This window comes from Pristiophorus japonicus, chromosome 21, assembly GCF_044704955.1.
Source record: "Pristiophorus japonicus isolate sPriJap1 chromosome 21, sPriJap1.hap1, whole genome shotgun sequence".
Lineage (NCBI taxonomy): Eukaryota > Metazoa > Chordata > Chondrichthyes > Pristiophoridae > Pristiophorus > Pristiophorus japonicus.
The window spans coordinates 12792002-12812963 of record NC_091997.1 but is presented as its reverse complement, the minus strand read 5'-3'; the positions used below and the strand labels follow the sequence as shown (position 1 = coordinate 12812963).

The following is a 20962-nucleotide window of genomic DNA, read 5'->3' as shown; positions in this document are numbered from 1 at the left end:
CAGTACATAAAACGTATGTTCAATAGAGAAGAATAACTTTCAGAATTTCAGAAGGTAGTAGGTTTAAGTCTCATTCGTGAGATTTAAGCGCACGATCGAGAGTGCAGTGCTGAGGGAGTGCTGCACTGCCAGAGGTGCCGTCTTTCAGATGAGACATTAAACCGAGACCCCATCTGCCCGCTCAAGTGGACATAAAAGATCCCATGACACTATTTCGAAGAAAAGCAGGGGACTTATCCCCGGTATCCTGGCCAATATTTATCCCTCAACCAAAATCACTAAAACAGATTATCTGGTCATTATCATATGTGGGAGCTTGCTGTGCACAAATTGGCTGTCGCATTTCCCACATTAAAACAGTGACTACACTTTAAAAAATACTGCATTGGCTGTTAAGCGCTTTGGGGCATCCTGAGGTTGTGAAAGGCGCTATATAAATGCAAGTTCTTTCAGATGTCTTTAATACACACAGGATTTCAGATGTCCAAGAAGGTGAGCAATCCAGGAGGAATTTTGTATTTGGATTCATCACTAATATCATCATGTTGTAGATTTTTATGAAATTAATCTGGTGCAAGAAAAGAAGAAGATTCTGCATTGCGGTGACCGATGCCATAATCCTGAGGCTTCCAATTATTATGTTTAAAAATACAAAAGTTTATTTCTCTAATGTATTTTATATTTACGAATGACCGAGCACTTTTTTGTTTTACATTTGCAGATCTGAATAAAAGAGACATATAATTAACAAGGGAGGTTACGCCCCTGGAAGTTCTGGTCTGCCTTGCACCGGTGGAACTTTGTCCATGGAAGAGTAAGGACTGCTCGGCCCTATATTCTAGTTATTCTGTGGTTGCTGTTGCAGTAGGCTTTGCAATTTTGCTTGATTCGTTCATGGGATGTGGGCGTCGCTGGCAAGGCTGGCATTTATTACCCATCTCTAATTGGCCTTGAGAAGGTGGCGGTGAGATGCCTTCTTGAACCGTTGCATTCCATGTGGTGAAGATACACCCACAGTGCTGACTTTGTAGTATCAGTTTCTTACAACTGAGTGTCTCGCTCGGCCATTTCCTGTGGGTCTGGAGTCACATATGGACCAGATTTTCTCCGCTAATGGACTTTAGGGAACAGGCTGGGTTTTTATGACAATCCTGCAGTTTAATGGTCACCATTACTGATACTAGCTTTTTATTCCAGATTTATTTAATTAATTGAATTTAAATTCCACAATTACCGTGGTGGGATTTGAAGTCACATCTCTCGGATAATTAATCCAGGCCTCTAGATTACTAGACCAGTAGTGTAACCATTATGCTACCGTATCCACAATTGCTCCATGTCAGTGATAGGTGATATCTCTTGTTTTTCGAATACTAGAGGGATGAGCGTGGGATAGAAGGCAGCCAAGCTTCAATGGGCCAAATGGCTTTTTCATGTACTCGGCAGTTCTTCTGCCATCCATTTTATTTTCAGTCAGTTTCAAGATTTGAGAAGCACCAACATTGCCCACAGAATAATAAAAACATAAATGCCCCTTCCAGAGGTGTTTATTCCTAAAGCCAAACTGTCTTTAACTGAACATTTGCACTTTTTAAATGACTAATTTACCCATTGCTGATGGTTCCTTGAACACGTAAAGCCTTTTCTGTGTTCTGCTATCTTAATCCACGGGCTGTACATAGTTTCCAGGGAAGTAGCCAATAGCCCCGTTGATGACGCCTTCATACCATCCGTTCTCATTCTTGGTGATGACATAGATGACTTCTCCTTCTTGAAAAGTCAAGTCATCGACATTGCTTTTATTGTAAGCGTAGAGTGCAACAACTGGTGGGGGGGAGGGGGGGGGGAAACACACACAGATTCAAATGTTGGCTGACACAAAGCACAGATACTGCAACACTGAGCAAAGTAATGTGAATCAAAAGTGTCTTAACAGGCACATCTTCATAGAAACCACTGATGCAGCTCTGACTATGTCTTTGTCATTCCTTGCCTGAAACTAGTATGTCTTCCCTTTCGAATGGGCTGTACCAGGGAAAGGTATGTTATTGGCACATGTTACAGGTATGGTACAAGCGCCTTGGGACATTTTATTACGTTAAAGGCACTATATAAATACAAAATGTTGTTGTTGCAAGGCAGTTGGGAGATAAGTTTTAAGACAAAGTTTAAACTTATAAAACAGATTCGGACAAAGAAAGAAATAAGGTATGGCACTGCAAATGGAAAAACATAAAACCAAAATGGAAGACATTTTCTGGAAAGAAGCTAAATTGATATAAATTCCAATGACTACCAATGGAGACTGGAAGAATATAAGGTCAAAGGGAATGGGATGGAGAGAGAAAGAAAAGATAAATAGAAAAGAAGACAAAAAGTAAACTTAGAGAAAAAAAAAACTACAGGTTTAAAGATGAGGGATCTTGAGATAGTGAAGCATTTTGTGTCTTTACTGTATCAGTTCCAAAATGTATTCTATCAACCCACTCGCAATAGCAAAACTCCCTTTATCTGATTGTGCCTTTCAAGCCAATAACTTCTACCTGATCCTCATTAGCAGTAATGTGAGCTGAAATTGTTAAACAATTAAAATTGAAGTCAATGGTAATAAAAATCAGGAGAGCTGCAAAACAGGCTGGCAACTCGATATCATCCGTTTTGTCATTCACGCACAAGGTCAAAATCTGCCCTAAAAATTAACAAAATCATTTTGTTTTTGAAATGTATACAGTTGATAGAACTCGTGCAAAATAATATAAGGTTTAGAAAAAAGAAATTAATTCCATAAAAACTAAAAAAAAATCAAAAAGCCCTCCCTACCAGTACCTTTTTCAATGTAGTTGGCCGGTATCCACTGAGGTTCGTCTAAGTAGTCTATAGGAGGTGGTGGGGGTGGGGACAATTCATCGACATCGAGCATAAAGTCAGGAGGAGGAGGTGGGGGTGGGCAATCAGTGACTGAAAGAGTAGAAAAACTTAACATCAGAGCAGTGGAATAAACCGATGAAAAGTATTACAGCAATTAAACCAATTCATAGAGAACACACACAGATTATGATGCAAACGAGTTTATAGTTCCATAGGTTCTAGGCCTCATCTTTAGAATTGTACTTCTAGACACATCGGGGGTCATTTTAACTTTAGGCGATAGGTGATATTGAATTAGTCCCCATTATGCACCTGACGATTTTCCCTCTCATTTGCGTGTTGTATATTGGACAGCTAATTCAATATTGCCCATTTTACACTATCACCCACAGATAAAATTGTCCTTGACCTCTTCACTCTCCTATTTGTACCACTGTAGACATCCCTTTATAGTGATAACTCAGTGACATAAAACAAATGTCATTTCAGAATGATAAAATGCCATCATGAGATTCGTAGTGTAACTACTCAGCAATATGTGATCAAACAGTACGATTCTTATCTTTTAAAGATACCCATGAGGAATGAAGAGCCACTCCCTGCATCTACCAGGGGCTCTGTAACTGCCTGTGTGCTGGCTCAGAGCCCACAGGGGCACCATTGGCAGGCAGGTATTCCAGGGCCTGTAGATACAGTGGTGGCATAATGGCAGGTGCAGCTTGACCAGCACCAGTGCCAGCTGATCTTCTGGCATGTTTTCTATTTACTTCTTCCTCTTCAGGCATGGAAACCTTTGGAAGAGAAATCCCTCATTGACTGAAAAACAGCTGTTTTTAAAAAATGGCAGTGTACCTTTAAGAGCCTCTCCCCTCCCCCCCCCCCCCCCCCAAATATGATAATGTTGTCGGCCTTCAACGGCTAGTTTCATAGGTCAGACTTAACACTGGTTGGAATTTCTGTCCGAGTCTCAGAAAAGGAAGGACTGCTTAACAATGTCCTCACACTGGCATGCGCTACATACTAACACTGAAGCTCTTGCACATTCTGTGCGAGAGCTATTACTGCTAGCCCGGAATGCAGAGCGGGAAATGGAACGGTCGTTGTTGTAAGCAGAATCTGGAAACTTCAACAAGTGACCATTTTTCCCAGGCTAGTCTGCAAGCTGGCTGAGGTGTAACGGTTGACTGTCACCAACAGTGCCATCCCATGATGGATTGGTGGCAAGTATCCTTACAGCGGCTCTTCATATGCTTCTTTGCTGACTCAAGAGCCTTTGAAGGCTTGGTCATTGGAAGTTAGCAAGTCCCATATTACATCTTATACAGTTACTAATTGGTGTGGCTCGGCCTTATATATATGACAGCTTTTTTACCTGCAACTGTATTACATGTCAGTTCATATGCAACTTAAACTAGAGAAATGTACATTTAAAGAATGTAATAATGGTAACAAGAAAATATAGTTTCAAAATACAGTTGAATTACAATGGGCCAGGTTTTACATTTGCTCTTGGCACAGCGTGAATCTAATGTATTTCCATAAATTAATTATTGGAGTACAGCACAAGAATTGTTTTACGATTGGTGCTTTATTCCCAATAGTTTTGTGCTCAGCAATATGGAAGAATCGTCGAGTCCATAATTTACAAGCTATCATTGTAAAAACATCAACATAGCATTCAAGATTCTTTTCCTCAGGGAACAAAAATTTATCCTAACTTAAAAAGTACAATTATTAGAAAGAAAGACTTGCATTTATATAGCGCCTTTCACAGCCACTGGACATCATAAAGTGCTTTACAGCCAGCCAATGAAGTACTTTTTGAAGTCATGTCGCTGTTGTAATTTGGGAAATGCGGCAGCCAATTTGCGCACAGCAAGCTCCCACAAACAGCAAAGTGATAATGACCAGATAATCTGTTTTTGGTATGTTGATTGAGGAATAAATATTGGCCAGAGCACCAGGGATAATTCCCCTACTCTTCTTCAAAATAGTGCCATGGGATCTTTTATGCCTACATGAGAGAGCAGACAGGGCCTCAGTTTAATGTCTCATCTGAAAGACAGCATCTCTGACAGTGCAGCACTCCCTCAGCACTGCACTGAAGTGTCAGCCTAGATTTTTGTGCTGAAGTCCCTGGAGTGGGGCTATGAACCCACAACCTTCTGGCCCCAAAGGCGAGTGTGCTGCCCACTGAGCCACTATAAAACTATTAGAGACAAAGTTCCACCTTGGATCACACTGTCCTGGGTGTGAATTCAGCCTACTCTGATAAGCTGAATAATTCTTCTTACTCTGCTGGCTGAAAGAACCCAGTGTGATTTGAGTTTGACCCAGTAACTAATGGGTCCAGGGATGGCGACCTTTCAACTAGTTTATGCACACACCAGTAATTAAATGTAAAAGCACAGCACTGTTACAAAAAAATATATTTTCATGACATTGATAACATTATTTTTACAATTAAAAAAAATATGAGAATGAAATGAGGCCCAGTATATCCATATGTACAAGCATGCAAGTGTAGAAGATTGGAACTTACTGCTCTCCTGAAAGCGGGCAACAAAGCCAGTCAGGGGGATCTGCGGAATACACTGCAATAAAGGGGAAAGGATAGGTGCTGGGGAGCAGACTAAGGAAGTGGTAGAGATACATAGAAGCCTTTGTAAATCATTAGCGCAAATGAATCAGATTAAATTGCACAAAGCGGAATTCTGAAATTCACACGGATGAAGGAGTCTTACTTGAGATCGGAGCGGATAGTGACACACCATTTACAAGTGGTTGCAGTAAAGTAGGAGCGCTTGCAGATTGCCTGCACCTGAGGCTTGCAGAAGATGCTGTGCTATGGCCATGTCGAGGGCCCTGCCACATAAAATGGTATTGACAGCCTGAAGCAGAGCTAGCTGCATTGAAGATTAAGAAGGACAGTGAATAAATCCATCAGCCTGCACTCTCCATAGACAAAACAACAATATTTACAGCTGGCTTTATAGCACTCTAAAATGGTCCATTTATTATATTGTTCTCTTAACAATCTAACAGGTTGTTCATTTACTGGCTTTGTCCCATCCATCTCGATATCCATCTTTTCATTCTGGTTTTGTCTGGGTGGTATAGAGGCACCTCAGAGTTGGCACTCCAAAGTGTTGTGTCATAAAGTTGCAGGGCAGTAGTCGTACCCCTCGATGCTCCAACTTGGTGAGTTCCACTGATACTTGGTTACTCTATTGGCTGCATATGGTGACACCTCTATTCCTGGCCGGAATGAATGGGTAATGCCCCCATCAATCTCACCTGGACATCACACTGCTGTAAGTGACCAGGATTGATTTTACGCACATAATTGGTGTATAACTATCCTTCACTCAGGGCATTTGGCTGGAGAAATCACCCTGGTTTTATTGGGTGGTGTTGCTATAGTTGTAGCCATGGGTTTGCTGTCGTTCATAGAGGCTCATTTTAAATAGACTCTGTGGACTGTTTGATGTAGTGCGATGTTTAAATGGACACTGCTGAGTAAATAGACCCTGGTTGCTGAGTAAATAGAGTTTGTTTGCTGCAAAAAAGATTGTTTTCTGTGAGTCCTTCCATAAGTCCAGCCCCACCTCCTACTCATTGGCTGGCACAGTGGTGTCAATAGACAATCTGTACTCTATTCTGAGCTGCATTGGGTGATGGTAGCTACTTCTCTACAGAGAGGGAGAGAAGACTAGGAGGTCAATCGCCAGAATCCCGTTCATGGACCACCAGCAGCTGGTCACAAAGGCTCAGGAGCTGGGTTCTTGCCTGTTGCCTTTTCTCTTCTGAAGACAGTGGTGGGAGCAAAGAAAAGTACAAACCAACTTACCCTTAAAAGGAATGGCTTTCTCGCTTTCCCAAGAAATGTGAATGATCATTTCAGTAAATTAAGGTGTAAAATGTTACTCAAGTCTAAGCTACAGAGACAGATTTTCAACTTGCCATTCAGATGTAAACCTGGCGTTGTGGATCAGCACCCTTGGTAAAAAACCATCTGATTCTTCATGAATTCATGAGAAATGAATAACAGATGGTTTCTATAATGGGCAGCCAAACCACAATGTCATTTTGACATCCTGGCGACACATTGAAAATCTAGCCCCATATAACACAGCTATAGAGAAACGCACGGTGGTATTCAATTGCATTTATCGTTTGATTTTCCTTTATGCAAAGCAACATTTCTCTGTGATTCAAAACATTATTTTGCTGAGCTTTCATAATTCTAATTGAACTGCCAGAAATTTCCAACCACATTTTCCCAGAGCTGAATGGAAATTGTTGCAAACCAAAATTTTAAAAACACATGCCACATTCATTTAAATGACTGCTTTTTTAAAGCCAGTGAGTACAAACATAAACCAGCTGGTGTCTCACCTGATGAAAGAGAGTCAGACATTAACGGGGGAGGAGGAGGGAGACAGACCTCATTGAAAACCTGTGGAGGATGAACAGGAGGAGGAGGCAATACCATTGGAGGCGGGGGTGGTGAGTCTGGGAGGCCATATCCATCTTCAAAGTGTACACAGAATAAATATGGTCAATCTCACTGAGTGACAACTGGATCAGTTCATTTTCGTGTTAGTTAACAACAGAAACATTTTCCATTAAGACTTTATGTGCTATATCTAGACCTTATATGCTTAAGTCACATTTTACTATATCTAGACCTTATGGGTCCAATTTTCCCCAATCCCTTTTTTGGCGCACTTACCCTAAATGTGCCAACTTTGCGCGCTGGAAACGGCGCTGAAAAAAAGTGGCCCCATCCTGTCCACTCTGCTGAGTCTCCGGTGTCCCAGCGTGGCAAAGATAGTGAAGTGGGGGACGGGGGGAACAACAGCCCAGTGCAGAAAACACTGCTGGCAGCTGCGCGCATGCGCAGTGTTGTCTGCGAGCATGCTCCTTGCCCTCCCAGCGTGTTCTGCGGGCTGTGAGCAGGACCCGATGCTCGCAACCCCTATTCCCGGCCAAGTGGCCTCCCGCACTGGCCGGCCAGCCCGCTGACTTCCTGGGCCAAGGTAGTTCTTGAGTTTTATTTTTTATTTTGCTTTGTTTAGTGAGGAGAGTTTTGATTGAGAGGGGAGTGGGGGGGTGGGGGCGAAGAAGGAGAGTTTTGTGGGGGGGGGGGAGGGGAGAGTGTTTTGATGGGGGGGGGGACTTTAAAAAAAAACTTGTTTCTGGCATAAAGGTAGGACTTCTATTTTTTATTTCTTATCGATTGATTGCTTATTACTTTTTGTGGTTTGTTTATTGCTTTGTAAGTCTTGGTACAGGTCCTCAGCTTCCTTGTATTTTTTATTTGTTATTGAATGCTTATTTTTGTGCTTTGTTTAGGGCTTTGTAAGTCTTGGTGCTTTAAATGTACTAACCTGCACCGAATTCTTAACTGCCCGTAATGTTTTTCAGAGCTGGCCACATGTGGCATAAAATGGCCAAAACTGGCGTAAATGGCTGGGAACGCCCTCTATGAAAAAAAAACTCAACTAAAAAAAATCATCTCTAACTGAGTTACTCTGGAGCAAGTTTATTGGGGAAAATGGCATTTTTTAACTTATGCCAGAAAAACCAATTTACTCCAAAAAAATTGGAGCAAGTCATGGCCAAAATTGGGCCCTATATACTTAAGTCACATTTTACTATATCTGGACATAATTTGTGTATAACTATCCTCCACTTACTGCATTTGACTGGAAAAGTCACCCTGGTTTTATCGGGTGACGTTGCTATAGTATCTGGCATGTTTTAAATAGACTTTGTTTGCTGAGTAAATAAACTTTGTTTGCTGTAAAATAGATAAACTAGACAAGAGCCCTGACATTATGCCCAAGAGGCACACAGTATTCAAATACAAAATATGTTCATCTGAAAATCCTGTCTGCACTATTTTGACAGAAACATTCAGGGTCATTTTAATTTTGCCAATAGTGTAAAATGAGTGATATCAGATTGGCTGCCTGTTATACACCTCTTCCAATTTTCCTCTCCATTGTCCATTTAACACTAGCGCCTAATGTTAAAATTACCCCCTCTACCTCATTTATCAATCAGATTAAAATCTAAATTATAAGATACAGGAGTTCCAGACAAGTACATAACGTATTTGCATTATAATATCCCACAGTATAATTTCAGGGCACAAGACTTCGAATTGTATGACCCACATGGGGGCTTTGCTCGATGGTGTTTGTTCTTACAGTACATTTTCCACAAAACAAAAACATGCTAATTTAAAATAAAGGAGATAATTCCAGAAGACATTCCAACAGATTTCCATCTCACAGGATGGGTTTCACCAATTCCCAAGGCATATTAAGCAAAGCACTTTGAAAAAGCGGAATTACACTCCAGAAAATGACCCCACATGAGCCCAGTTTGAAGCTTTTAAAAAAAATACTGTTTATTATCTGACTTTTTTTCTCTCTAATCCAATCTCTTTCCCTCTCTTTATTTCTCTTTCTAATTCACCCTATTTCCTTCTCTGTCCTCCCTCTGTTTCTTTCTCAATCCTTAAATCTCATTGGTTGAGGAGGTACACTGTTGGTCCCCGCTGTTCGCCAAGCTCCCAGATGCCCCGTTGCCCTCTCCACAGCTCGCACTTCCAGCAACTTACGCCGCAAATTGTAAACATAGAAATATAGAAAATAGGTGCAGGAGTAGGCCATTCGGCCCTTCCAGCCTGCACCACCATTCAATAAGATCATGGCTGATCATTCACCTCAGTACGCCTTTCCTGCTTTCTCTCCATGCCCCTTGATCCCTTTAGCCGTAAGGGCCATATCTAAATCCCTCTTGAATATATCCAATGAACCGGCATCAACAACTCTCTGCGGTAGAGAATTCTACAGGTTAACAACTCTCTGGGTGAAGAAGTTTCTCCTCATCTCAGTCCTAAATGGCTTACCCCTTATCCTTAGATTGTGTCCCCTGGTTCTGGACTTCCCCAACATCAGGAACATTCTTCCAGCTTCTAACATGTCCAGTCCCGTCAGAATTTATATGTTTCTATGAGATCCCCTCTCATCTTTCTAAACTCCAGTGAATCCAGGCCCAGTCGATCCAGTCTCTCCTCATATGTCAGTCCTTCCATCCCGGGAATCAGTCTGGTGAACCTTCGCTGCACTCCCTCAATAGCAAGAACGTCCTTCCTCAGATTAGGAGACCAAAACTGAACACAATATTCCAGGTGAGGCCTCACCAAGGGCCTGTACAACTGCAGTAAGACGTCCCTACTCCTATACTCAAATCCCCTAGCTATGAAGGCCAACATATCATTTGCCTTCTTCACCGCCTGCTGTACCTGCATGCCAACTTTCAATGACTGATGTACCATGATACCCAGGTCTCGTTGCACCTCCCCTTTTCCTAACCTGTCGCCATTCAGATAATATTCTGCTTTCGTGTTTTTGCCACCAAAGTGGATAACCTCATATTTATCCACATTATATTGCATCTGCCATGCATTTGCTCACTCACCTAACCTGTCCAAGTCATCCTGCAACCTCTTAGCGTCCTCCTCAAAGCTCACACCGCCACCCAGCTTAGTGTCATCCGCAAACTTGAAGATATTACACTCAATTCCTTCATCTAAATCATTAATGTATATTGTAAAGAGCTGGGGTCCCAGCACTGAGCCCTGTGGCACTCAACTAGTCACTGCCTGCCATTCTGAAAAGGACTCATTTATCCCGACTCTCTGCTTCCTGTCTGCCAACCAGTTCTCTACCCACGTCTGTGCATTACCCCCAATACCATGTGCTTTCATTTTGCACACCAATCTCTTGTGTGGGACCTTGTCAAATGCACAACAACCACTGGTTCTCCCTTGTCCACTCTATTAGTTACATCCTCAAAAAATTCTAGAAGATTTGACAAGCATGATTTCCCTTTCATAAATCCATGCTGACTTGGACCGATCCTGTCACTGCTTTCCAAATGCGCTGCTATTTCATCTTTAATAATTGATTCCAACATTTTCCCCACTACCGATGTCAGGCTAACCGATCTATAATTGCCAGTTTTCTCTCTCCCTCCTTTTTTAAAAAGTGGTGTTACATTAGCTACCCTCCAGTCCATAGGAACTGATCCTGAGTTGATAGACTGTTGGAAAATGATCACCAATGCAGCCACTATTTCTAGGGCCACTTCCTTAAATACTCTGGGATGCAGATCATCGGGCCCCGGGGATTTATCGGCCTTCAATCCCATCAATTTCCCTAACACAATTTCACGCCTGATAAGGATTTCCTTCAGTTCCTCCTTCTCACTAGACCCTCGGTCCCCTAGTATTTCCGGAAGGTTATTTGTATCTTCCTTCGTGAAGACAGAACCAAAGTATTTGTTCAACTGGTCTGCCATTTCTTTGTTCCCCATTATAAATTCACCTGAATCTGACTGCAATGGGCCTACATTTGTCTTCACTAATCTTTTTCTCTTCACATATCTTTCGAAGCTTTTGCAGTCAGTTTTTATGTTCCCAGCAAGCTTCCTCTCATACTCTATTTTCCCCCTCCCAATCAGACCCTTTGCTGAAGTCTAAATTTCTCCCAGTCCTCAGGTTTGCTGCTTTTTCTGGCCAATTTATATGCCTCTTCCTTGGTTCTAACACTATCCTTAATTTCCCTTGTTAGCCGCGGTTGAGCCACCTTCCCTGTTTTATTTTTACTCCAGACAGTGATGTACAATTGCTGAAGTTCATCCATGTGATCTTTAAATGTTTGCTATTGCCTATCCACCGTCAACCCTTTAAGTATCATTCGCCAGTCTATTCTATCCAATTCACGCCTCATGCCATCGAAGTTACCATTCCTTAAGTTCAGGACCCTAGTCTCTGAATTAACTGTGTCATTCTCCATCTTAATAAAGAATTCTACCATATTATGGTCACTCTTCTCCAAGGGGCCTCACACAACAAGATTGCTAATTAGTCCTTTCTCATTACACATCACCCAGTCTGGGATGGCTAGCCCTCTAGTTGGTTCTTCGACATATTGGTCTCGAAAACCATCCCTAATACATTCCAGGACATCCTCCTCCACCGCATTGCTACCAGTTTGGTTAGCCCAATCTATATGAAGATTAAAGTCGCCCAAGATAATCGCATCCCTAATTTCTTGTTTGATGCTGTCCCCAATCTCACTACTACTGTTTGGTGGTCTGTACACAACTTCCACTAATGTTTTCTGCCCTTTGGTATTCTGTAGCTCCACCCATACAGATTCCACATCATCCAAGCTAATGTCCTTCCTTACTATTGTGTTAATTTCCTCTTTAACCAGCAACACTACCCCACTTCCTTTTCCTTTCTGTCTATCCTTCCTGAATGTTGAATACCCCTGGATGTTGAGTTCCAAGACTTGGTCACCCTGGAGCCATGTCTCCGTGATGTCAATTATATCATATTCGTTAATTGCTACCTGTGCAGTTAATTCGTCCACCTTATTATGAATACTCCTCGCATTGAGGCACAGGGCCTTCAGGCTTGTCTTTTTAACATACATTGCCCCTTTAGAATTTTGCTGTAATGTGGCCCTTTTTGCTTTTTGCCTTGGGTTTCTCTGCCCTCCACTTTTATTTTTCTTCTTTATCTCTTTTGCTTCTGCACCCATTCTACTTCCCTCTGAAGGATGCAGGAAAAAGTCTAACTAACGGCGCACTCTGCCAAATTTGGCCCAACATTGTAAAAGCCCTTTATAATTTCTATTGGATCACCTCAAGTGCTTCCAGCCCCATTTGAAAATCTTTCAACCAGAAGGTTAAGGATAAATTAGGGTAGTTGAACCACCCTCATTATTCTGTTGAAAGAAACTTTATTGAGATGAGATTCTTTGGAATATAATTCACATTGACTTAAATCTCTGATCAGAGCTAAATCCCCTCATTCTGGGGTTCATCCTGCGGACTTTCTCCGAGGCCAGCCTATCCCATTTGCAGCCTTTCTTCCACTCATTCATTTATTCTATCCATGTCCTTTTTCTGTTTAAGCACTTTACCATTCACTCTGCCAACTGATTTAGTGTCATCAATAACTCGTCTCGCATTGTCTCACCCACTCCCCCCATCCTGACCCAACCCCATCCTCGGAGCCACTTAGCTGAGGGCGGTTGTCACACTATCAGTGGCCCGATTTTTCTCCAGTTTTTGATGGTGCGCTGTTTTGCCGTGCCGGCCCTGTTACAATGAGGTCCGAGGCTCGATATCTCGGGAGCCTGGGACCTCACCTTTCTGGTGCCGGCTATTTACCCTTTGTCCCCGCAATCCCAAAAATATCCCCGCCTCCCCCCCTCCCCCCGAATTTCTGGTCCTTGGTTTCAACACAGTGAGCTTGTCGGACAGAATGTTAAACTTAGGAGGAATGAGGCAGGAAAGTTAGAGGAGCCTTGACCATAATAGTATTGAATAAATAGAGAGAGAGACAAGATAGGTTGCAATGGAAAGGGAAAAGATGATGCTTAAAGATGTGGGATGAATTATCTGATAGATTGAAAGCCTTTACTTGCTTACCCAGAAATAGAAGTGGGATATTTCCCCGCACAGCAATGTTCCCATTATTATCAGTGGGAGAAAGAAGTGACAGAACATGTGATTACTAACGCAGTCAGAGTCCCACTGGAATGTTTTGGAATTCAACTTTCTTTCGATGAATATTTTTGAATTCAAGCCAAAGTTCTAAAAATTAAATTGAATGTTTTTAGAAGTGAGGCAGGTTGTAATTTGGAATCTAAATTCCAAATTGCAGAACTTCCATTGTCTTCAGTGGGATACTGTTCAAATGTTCTCACACATACAAACACTGACCTGGTTCAAATGCCATTGGGGGCGGTGGTGGTGGAGGCACAGGCATAGTCACAGGCATCGCCATGTTACCAGCTCCATAGCTGTTCCTGTTTCTACTCGTATCACTGCTCCCAAACAGCAATAAAAAAAAAAGCATAAAGGAGAAGTAATTGGCGTTTTGTACAAAGCATGAGTATATCCAACTGTATCTTAAAAAAATGTCCGCATTTCATTATTTTCTTTGCTTAGCTTACCTAAACATCTGAGGCCCATCTGTTGGTGGAGAGTTAGTCACAGGGCGGCTATATGTATTTGGGACAACAGGAGGCTGAACAGGTCCTGGTACCTTAGTGCCTCTTCTGAAAATTGCAAAAACAGAAAGTTTCTTTAATGGTGAGTATGAGTTGTTATAGAGGTTAAGAATGAAGTGGTACAGAGGGCCAGAGACTGACCTTTCACCTCAGGAATCAACGTTTAAATCCAGTCTACTGGGGATAAGACAAATGTTCTCTGTGTACTGATTGGATAGTTCCTACGCATTTGGGCAGATTCAAATCAGTTCCAAGTAGGCATGGGCTCACAACATCAAATTGGTGGCCTCACTCTGAGAGCCCAGAGACTGAGTGGGAATTAGAATCATAGCATCATAGAATCATAGAATGGTTACAGCGCAGAAGAAGGCCATTCGGCCCATCGAACCCATGTCGGCTTTCAGCAGCGTCGTCGGAGACATGACACTCGAAGGTTTAGAGCCCTACTAAGCTTTAGGGTTGATACATCTTTTTGAGGCACATTAGAGAGAGTTTTACTCTGCATCTAAGTGCAAAACTTGACCAGGAGGGGTTCTTGATGCTGCTTACAGTGAGAAAATTCCTTAATGTACCATCACTCATTTTGGAGATCGTGCAACGTAAAAAGTTAAGGATAAAGAATGAGATTTTCTAGTCAATAATAGTATTACAATCTTTGGTCAAAAAAGGGGTCTATTCTTAAAAAAACTTGTCCATAGAATCATGAAATAATTCAGGACAGAAGGAGGCCATTCAGCCCATGCTGGCTCTTTGAAGGAGCTATCCAATTAGTCCCTTCCCCCTGCTCTTTCCCCATAACCCTGCGATTTTTTCCTTTCCAAGTATATATCCAATTCCCTTTTGAAAGTTACTGTTGAATCTGCTTTCAGGCAGTGCATTCCAGATCATAATAACTCGCTGCGTAAAAAAAAATTATCTTTATCTCTCCTCTAGTTATTTTGCCAATTATCTTAAATCTTTGTCCTCTGGTTTTTGACCCACGACCAGTGGAAACACTTTCGCCTTATTTATTTTATCAAAAGCCCTCATAATTTGGAACATCTCAAATAAATATCCCCTGACCTACCCTGCTCTAAGGCGAACAATCCCAGCTTCCTCAATCCCTCCAAATAACGGAAGTGCCTCATTCCTGGTATCATTCTGGTAAAACTCCTATGCACCCTCTACAACGTTATTAGTGTAGCATGTTTGTCATAGTTTTGTTTTGTATTTCCCCAGATAATTATTTAAGTCATTATCCGAAACAATTTGGCCTGGCTTTTCCTCCACTATAGTGCCTGAAATCAGGCAGTACACTGGTGGAGGAAAGACAACGAGGGAGGCGATCTACTGCCATAACCCTGCCCCGAAACCCGGCGGCTGAAGTTTGCCAGCCCTATAGGGAATTTAGCTATCTGGCCATTTAATGCCCTTTTCACGTTTAAATGATGGTAGGCGAAGAGCTAATGAAACCAGTTGATTTCCCTGCCTTCCCACCGTGGTACTACCGACCCCAGATTACGCCAGAGGAGAGTGGCAGTACATCCTGGGGAAACAGTAGGAAGTCTGTTGATGGCCCAATTGGAGGAAGAGGGCCACTCTCTCTCTCTTCCGCCTCCATACCTGCTTCAATGGCCACTGCAGCTCATTGTATGCATATGCAGACCCGCAACATAATCTACTACTGCCCAATTACTAAGAGGATTCCATGAAGTGGAGCTAAACATTGAGAAAGCAGGTAGGTTCCTTCCTTTCCCACAGATTAACTCTCCCAAATGTTCTTCTCCAACTACGGGAAGTATGTTAGTCTATAACTTACGCTTACCCTAAAGTTCCTTGTGATGGTACAGTTGGACTAGTTGGTATCCTTGTGTGTCCATGCCTTCGTGATAGAGTTCCAAGCCTTGTCGGATGATTAGTAATTTCCTAAAAAGCAAAAATGAAAATACAGGTACAATTTGTAGCTCAGAGTAAGGACCTCCAGCTTACCAGACCTCTTCAATCATCTTTAACATATTAAAACATTAAGGGGGTTAAAATGGTTGAGTGCTGTGCACATATGCGTGGGTTGCAAACTGGAGTCATGAGCCATGCCATCAGCCCTTGTTGTCCAGTAGTCACCCTTTGGTTAGCCGTGGTGTTTGGAGTACAGCTGGCACAGAGGACTATGCAAAATGAATGCATCGTTACTGTTGCCAGGATATCAGGCATTGACCTGCATGCTGGTATGGTCACACACCAGCTGCACTTTAAGGGAGTGGAATCCCTTTCAGTTCTGGTACATGGCAGAGCTGACATGAGGCGTACGCAAAGCAATGTGCATGCAATTAATGACACCCTGCCCCATGGGGATGCCTGCAATCCTTGTAAACCCTTGTGCTCGCTGCACCTGCTTCTCTCAAGCAAGAGGGAATGAAATGAAGTTATCTCTCTTTGCACAGAGAGGCTCCATTATGCAGCAGTGCACTGCAAACTGTGAGATATTGCTAATATATCCAGATCCAGCCTGGAAGGAGCCAGACACATAATAGTCCATAGCCATGGTCACACTGACAGCAACTTGCAAGTGGTCCTTGCCCAGCTCGGAGTTGGAGGCAGCAGTTGGCAGATTTCAGTGACAATCTCCTTAGCAAAGTGCAGACATCTCAAATATTGGTCGTCGCTGATGATCAGGTAAGAGAATTTCTCCCTGAAGACCTGGGTTCATACGACCTCTTGCTGCGAGCCCTTCTCCCCCTCCTCCTCCCTCTTCTAGCAGCATGTCCTGCTCTGCTTGGCCTCTGCTCATTCTCCCAGTCATGCTCCAATCCAAGTCGAAGGCCTATTAGTGCACCATTATCTGGGAGTGACTGGTCTGTGCAGAAACCTTGAAGTCAGCAAAAAAGTACTTTGTCATCTGCCACACCACTCCCTGTAGACGTTTGAAACTTTAACCAACTATAGAAAGCACTAAAGCGTGTAGAATCACAGCAACAGCCAGAAGAAATAAACCAGCAATGAACCTGTGAGTGGTTGATCATCCCTTTAAATAGCACTGGTGGAGGGTCCTTCTTGCTGCTCAACATCATGCTCAGCTGTGCGAGGTTAAGAGAGGGCATCGGCTGGAGCGTGGAGATCCAAAATGGCAGCACTGGCGTCAAATCAGCGTTGCACACTGCTTGACATCATTATCCGCATGCTTGCGGCGGACATTAGGCGCGCATACATTAACCCCTTTACCAATATGGCAGCTGGCGTACTTCATGTCATAAGCATGCGCATTCACCACAGGCACCATTTTTTAACCTTAAGGGGGGTTATAGCACTGAAATAATGGGCACTATTGAGCTCAATTTCGCTCCCTTTGTCTCTTTGCACATCCATTATAAATTCCTATGACCAAACTTGTCATATGACATTTCCAACCAGTGTTGGTACAGTGGTGCCTCAGTTTTGTGTCTCCCAGCTCCTGAGGTGGTACTGCAGAGAAACTTCCACAACTCTACTTCTCTGCTTCCCAAAGTGATGTTCATTTTGCTATTCAATTATAAGTACTAATACAAAATCAAATTATTACTTAAAATAAGGAGAGAATATAAAAGTTCAAGGTGGTGATTGAATTGCATCTGTGTGCCCTGGTCAATTATACCCAGCACTCCAACCTCATTTCACCCAATCTGGACTATCTGTGAGCAATGCCACTGAAGATGGATTACTTTTCACTTATTTATCTCGAATGTATGTTATTAGAAGTTTAATCCTCTAAGTTCCACATAAATTATTTTCATTTATATAATGTGGTTGAAGATGGGAAATAACAATATCTGACATTGTTCATGTCAAACTTATTTTAAATGTTTAATGGACGTTTGTTTTTGTCTGATTTAATGCAGGCTTCACCCAACTAAAGAACCGAGGTGAGCTTTAACTACTAAATCAGTGAATATTTGAAGTCAAATGGCTAGAAATTCGTTATCGCCTGCTTTGAGGCGGTGATGCCGTTGGGGTGCTACCTTTAGCGCCGGGCGATGTCTACAGCCTCAAAGTGGGATATTCAGTTATATCACCCGAACAGGAGAGTGGAGCACTAAGAGAAGCGTTCCACACTCCTCTTCAGGCGTTAACGGAGCGATAGCACAGGAGGCCTACTCAATTTGTGGTGCTAGGATGCCGGCATCCTCTGGGGCGCTAACGGGTGGCATTAATCAACCGAATTTCTAGCCCAAAGACTTTCAGCTGAGAAGGATGGTGCACCAGGCTCTGATACTTGGAGGCGAGGTCACTTTCTAAGAGTAAAAAGGAATAACTAATGTCCAGTGCTGTTTTACCTTAACTTATAAGGTAATTTTTTGAATCTTAGTGAATCAAAGTCAGAGAATAATATGGCCAGGATCTCTGTAAGCCTGGCGTGAATTGCTTTTAGATTCCTATGACATACTATTTGGAGAAATGGGGTGGATTGGTGACATTTGAATTCAGGAAATGATTCGATCAAAAGAACCAGGTGAGAAGAAAGATTATGGTCCGGAATTTCCTCGAAGCTTCTCTGCTCCACGGTCATAACTATCCCGTAAGTGTGGCGTAAATCCCGTTTATGCATGTAAACAGGGTTTCCAATGCACTCCTAACGGAGATACGGTGAGGGAGTGGGAACAGGTGTGAGGAAATTCTAGGTCTATATATCATGTATGTTACTCATGCTTATGAATATCACTCAGATTCACTCAGAAATTGGCATTTTCACTATCGCTGGGAATTTTAATACAACATTTCAGTATTCGGGCAACATTTCTGCTATATCTGGAAGATGCAGGAAATTACAGAATTTGATGTTGCACTATGATAAATCACCTTCCCTAATTATCTTTTTTGCTGACCAAACTCAAAATACCCATACAAATTATAGCTGGTTTGAGGAAGGAGATCACGTTCTTGTCAGACTTCATAGTTTGGTGGGGACTTACAGTTCCTGTATTTTCTGCTACTTATGTTATAATTCAAGGAAGAACTCAGTTTGTGGGCTAACATATCATGCATATCTTTGATTGATGAGCTAGCCATAACTATGCAGGCCTCACTGAGTACAGGCTGGGTAAAAGCACCAATGGGGGTAGAAGGAGTAGCTCTGCTGTTTACTGCTTGCCACAAAACCATAATCATATTCTTCATACACATGTTTATGATTTTGCCACACACAGCAAAACAAAAAATGAGCCGGAGATGTTAAAAACTGTTTAATTTGCTCTATAAATGCTACATGGGGTTCTACCTCACTGACTGTCTACACTTAATTCAAAGTTGCGTCATTAAAATTATCTGATTATTCCATTTTTGAGCACTCAATTCCCACATTGCTCTGCTATTTACTATGCTTGATTCAAGTTATTGGATAATACACAATTTTTTGTGCACAAAATGACTTTAAATTATCAGGAGTAGACTGTCGTGCCAATTTTGGATTTTACGCTAGATACCTGTCCTCTTTTTGTTTAGGGCTTCAATGTATGTCTTGTCAAAACCTGCCATAAATTTATATGGAGTGCAATAAAAAGAATTTCAGTTTATTTTTAAAGGATATTTATACTGTCCTGAATTATTTTTCTTACCTTTACTCCATGACCAGTATCATCTAGAATTGTAAAAACAATGGGTTTCCTGGTGTACTTTTCTCGCTGCACAGGGTTTGCTGGAGGTATAATTTTGACACTCCTTGGTGTGGTTTTAGCAACAGTAAAGACTCCAATCTCTCGCCGAGCCACTTTCTCCTTGTGCATCTCCACTTTCTAAGGAAATTAAATAGAAAAAACATGAGCTAAGTAAATGATGCTTTAAAAATGCTGGTGAGTGAGAACCATTCAATTTGAGTGTTAAAGAGGCACTGCTGCATAATCATACAGACAAAAGGTTCTAGGTTAAACTTAGCTGATCTCCGATGGAGCAAGATTTGGAGAAACAGAGGGGAACATTTTTGCTCCAAATCACTATCCAGTGAAACTCTGATGGAAACTGCACATATATGGAGGTCAGATGAAAACCAATCCAACTTTCTGTTCTTCTCTCTATGGTCAAAGAGCCTGCCTTCAAAGCTTAACCTGAAATGAGATTACACGGGTGAGCTGTTGAAGGATTGCTAGCATCTGTGGAGCCTTAGTACAGCAAGAGTCAGCCCCTTCCAGAACATAAGAACATAAGAAATAGGAGCAGGAGTAGGCCAGCTGGCCCCTCGAGCCTGCTCCGCCATGTAATAAGATCATGGCTGATCTGATCATGGACTCAGCTCCACTTCCCTGCTCGCTCCCCATAACCCTTTACTCCCTTATCGCTCAAAAATCTCTCTATCTCTGCCTTAAATATATTCAATATATTCACAGCTCTCTCGGGCAGAGAATTCCATAGATTTACAAACCTCTGAGAGAAGAAACTCTTACTATCTATTTTTATATTTTGTGCTAGTTTACTTTCATAATCTTCCCTCTCTTTATTTTTTTTTAATCGTTCTTTGCTGGCTTTTAAAATTTTCCCAATCCTCTGGCCTCCCACTAGTCTTGGCCACATTGTATGCCCTTGTTTTTAATTTGATACCATTCCTTATTTCCTTAGTTAGCCACGGATTACAGTCTTTCTCATTGGGATATATTCATGTTACGACTTATGAAATATCTCCTTAAATGTCTGCCGCTGCTCATCAGCCATCCCATACTTTAATCTATTTTCCCAGTCCACTTTAGCCAACTCTGCCCTCATACCTTTGTAGTCTCCTTTATTTAAGCTTAGGACACTGATTTGAGAACCAACTTTCTCACCCTCCAACTAAATTTGAAATTCAACCTGGTCACTCATTCCTAGATGATCCTTTACTACAAGATCATTTATTAATCCTGTCTCATTACACAGTACCAGATCTAACATAGCCTGCTCCCTGGTTGGTTCCGCAACATGCTGTTCAAGGAAATTATCCCAGATACACTCTATGAACACTTCGTCAAGGCTACCTTGGCCAATTTGCTTTGTCCAATCAATATGAAGGT

At 42.1% G+C, this 20962-nt stretch overlaps 1 protein-coding gene across 1 annotated transcript in view; it reads right to left on the bottom strand.

Annotated features, from left to right (window-relative positions):
- Positions 1-1459: 1459 nt before the first annotated feature.
- The window catches only part of LOC139233607 (abl interactor 1-like), a 69403-nt gene continuing 49900 nt past the window's right edge, over positions 1460-20962 (bottom strand). The window contains exons 3-9 of the mRNA XM_070864010.1: positions 19541-19717; positions 15781-15881; positions 13920-14024; positions 13687-13790; positions 7267-7401; positions 2827-2958; positions 1460-1824 (exon numbers count right to left, since the gene is read on the bottom strand). Coding sequence (XP_070720111.1) covers positions 1661-1824; positions 2827-2958; positions 7267-7401; positions 13687-13790; positions 13920-14024; positions 15781-15881; positions 19541-19717 — 918 coding nt within the window. The 3' untranslated portion in view covers positions 1460-1660. The remainder of the gene's footprint in view (positions 1825-2826; positions 2959-7266; positions 7402-13686; positions 13791-13919; positions 14025-15780; positions 15882-19540; positions 19718-20962) is intronic.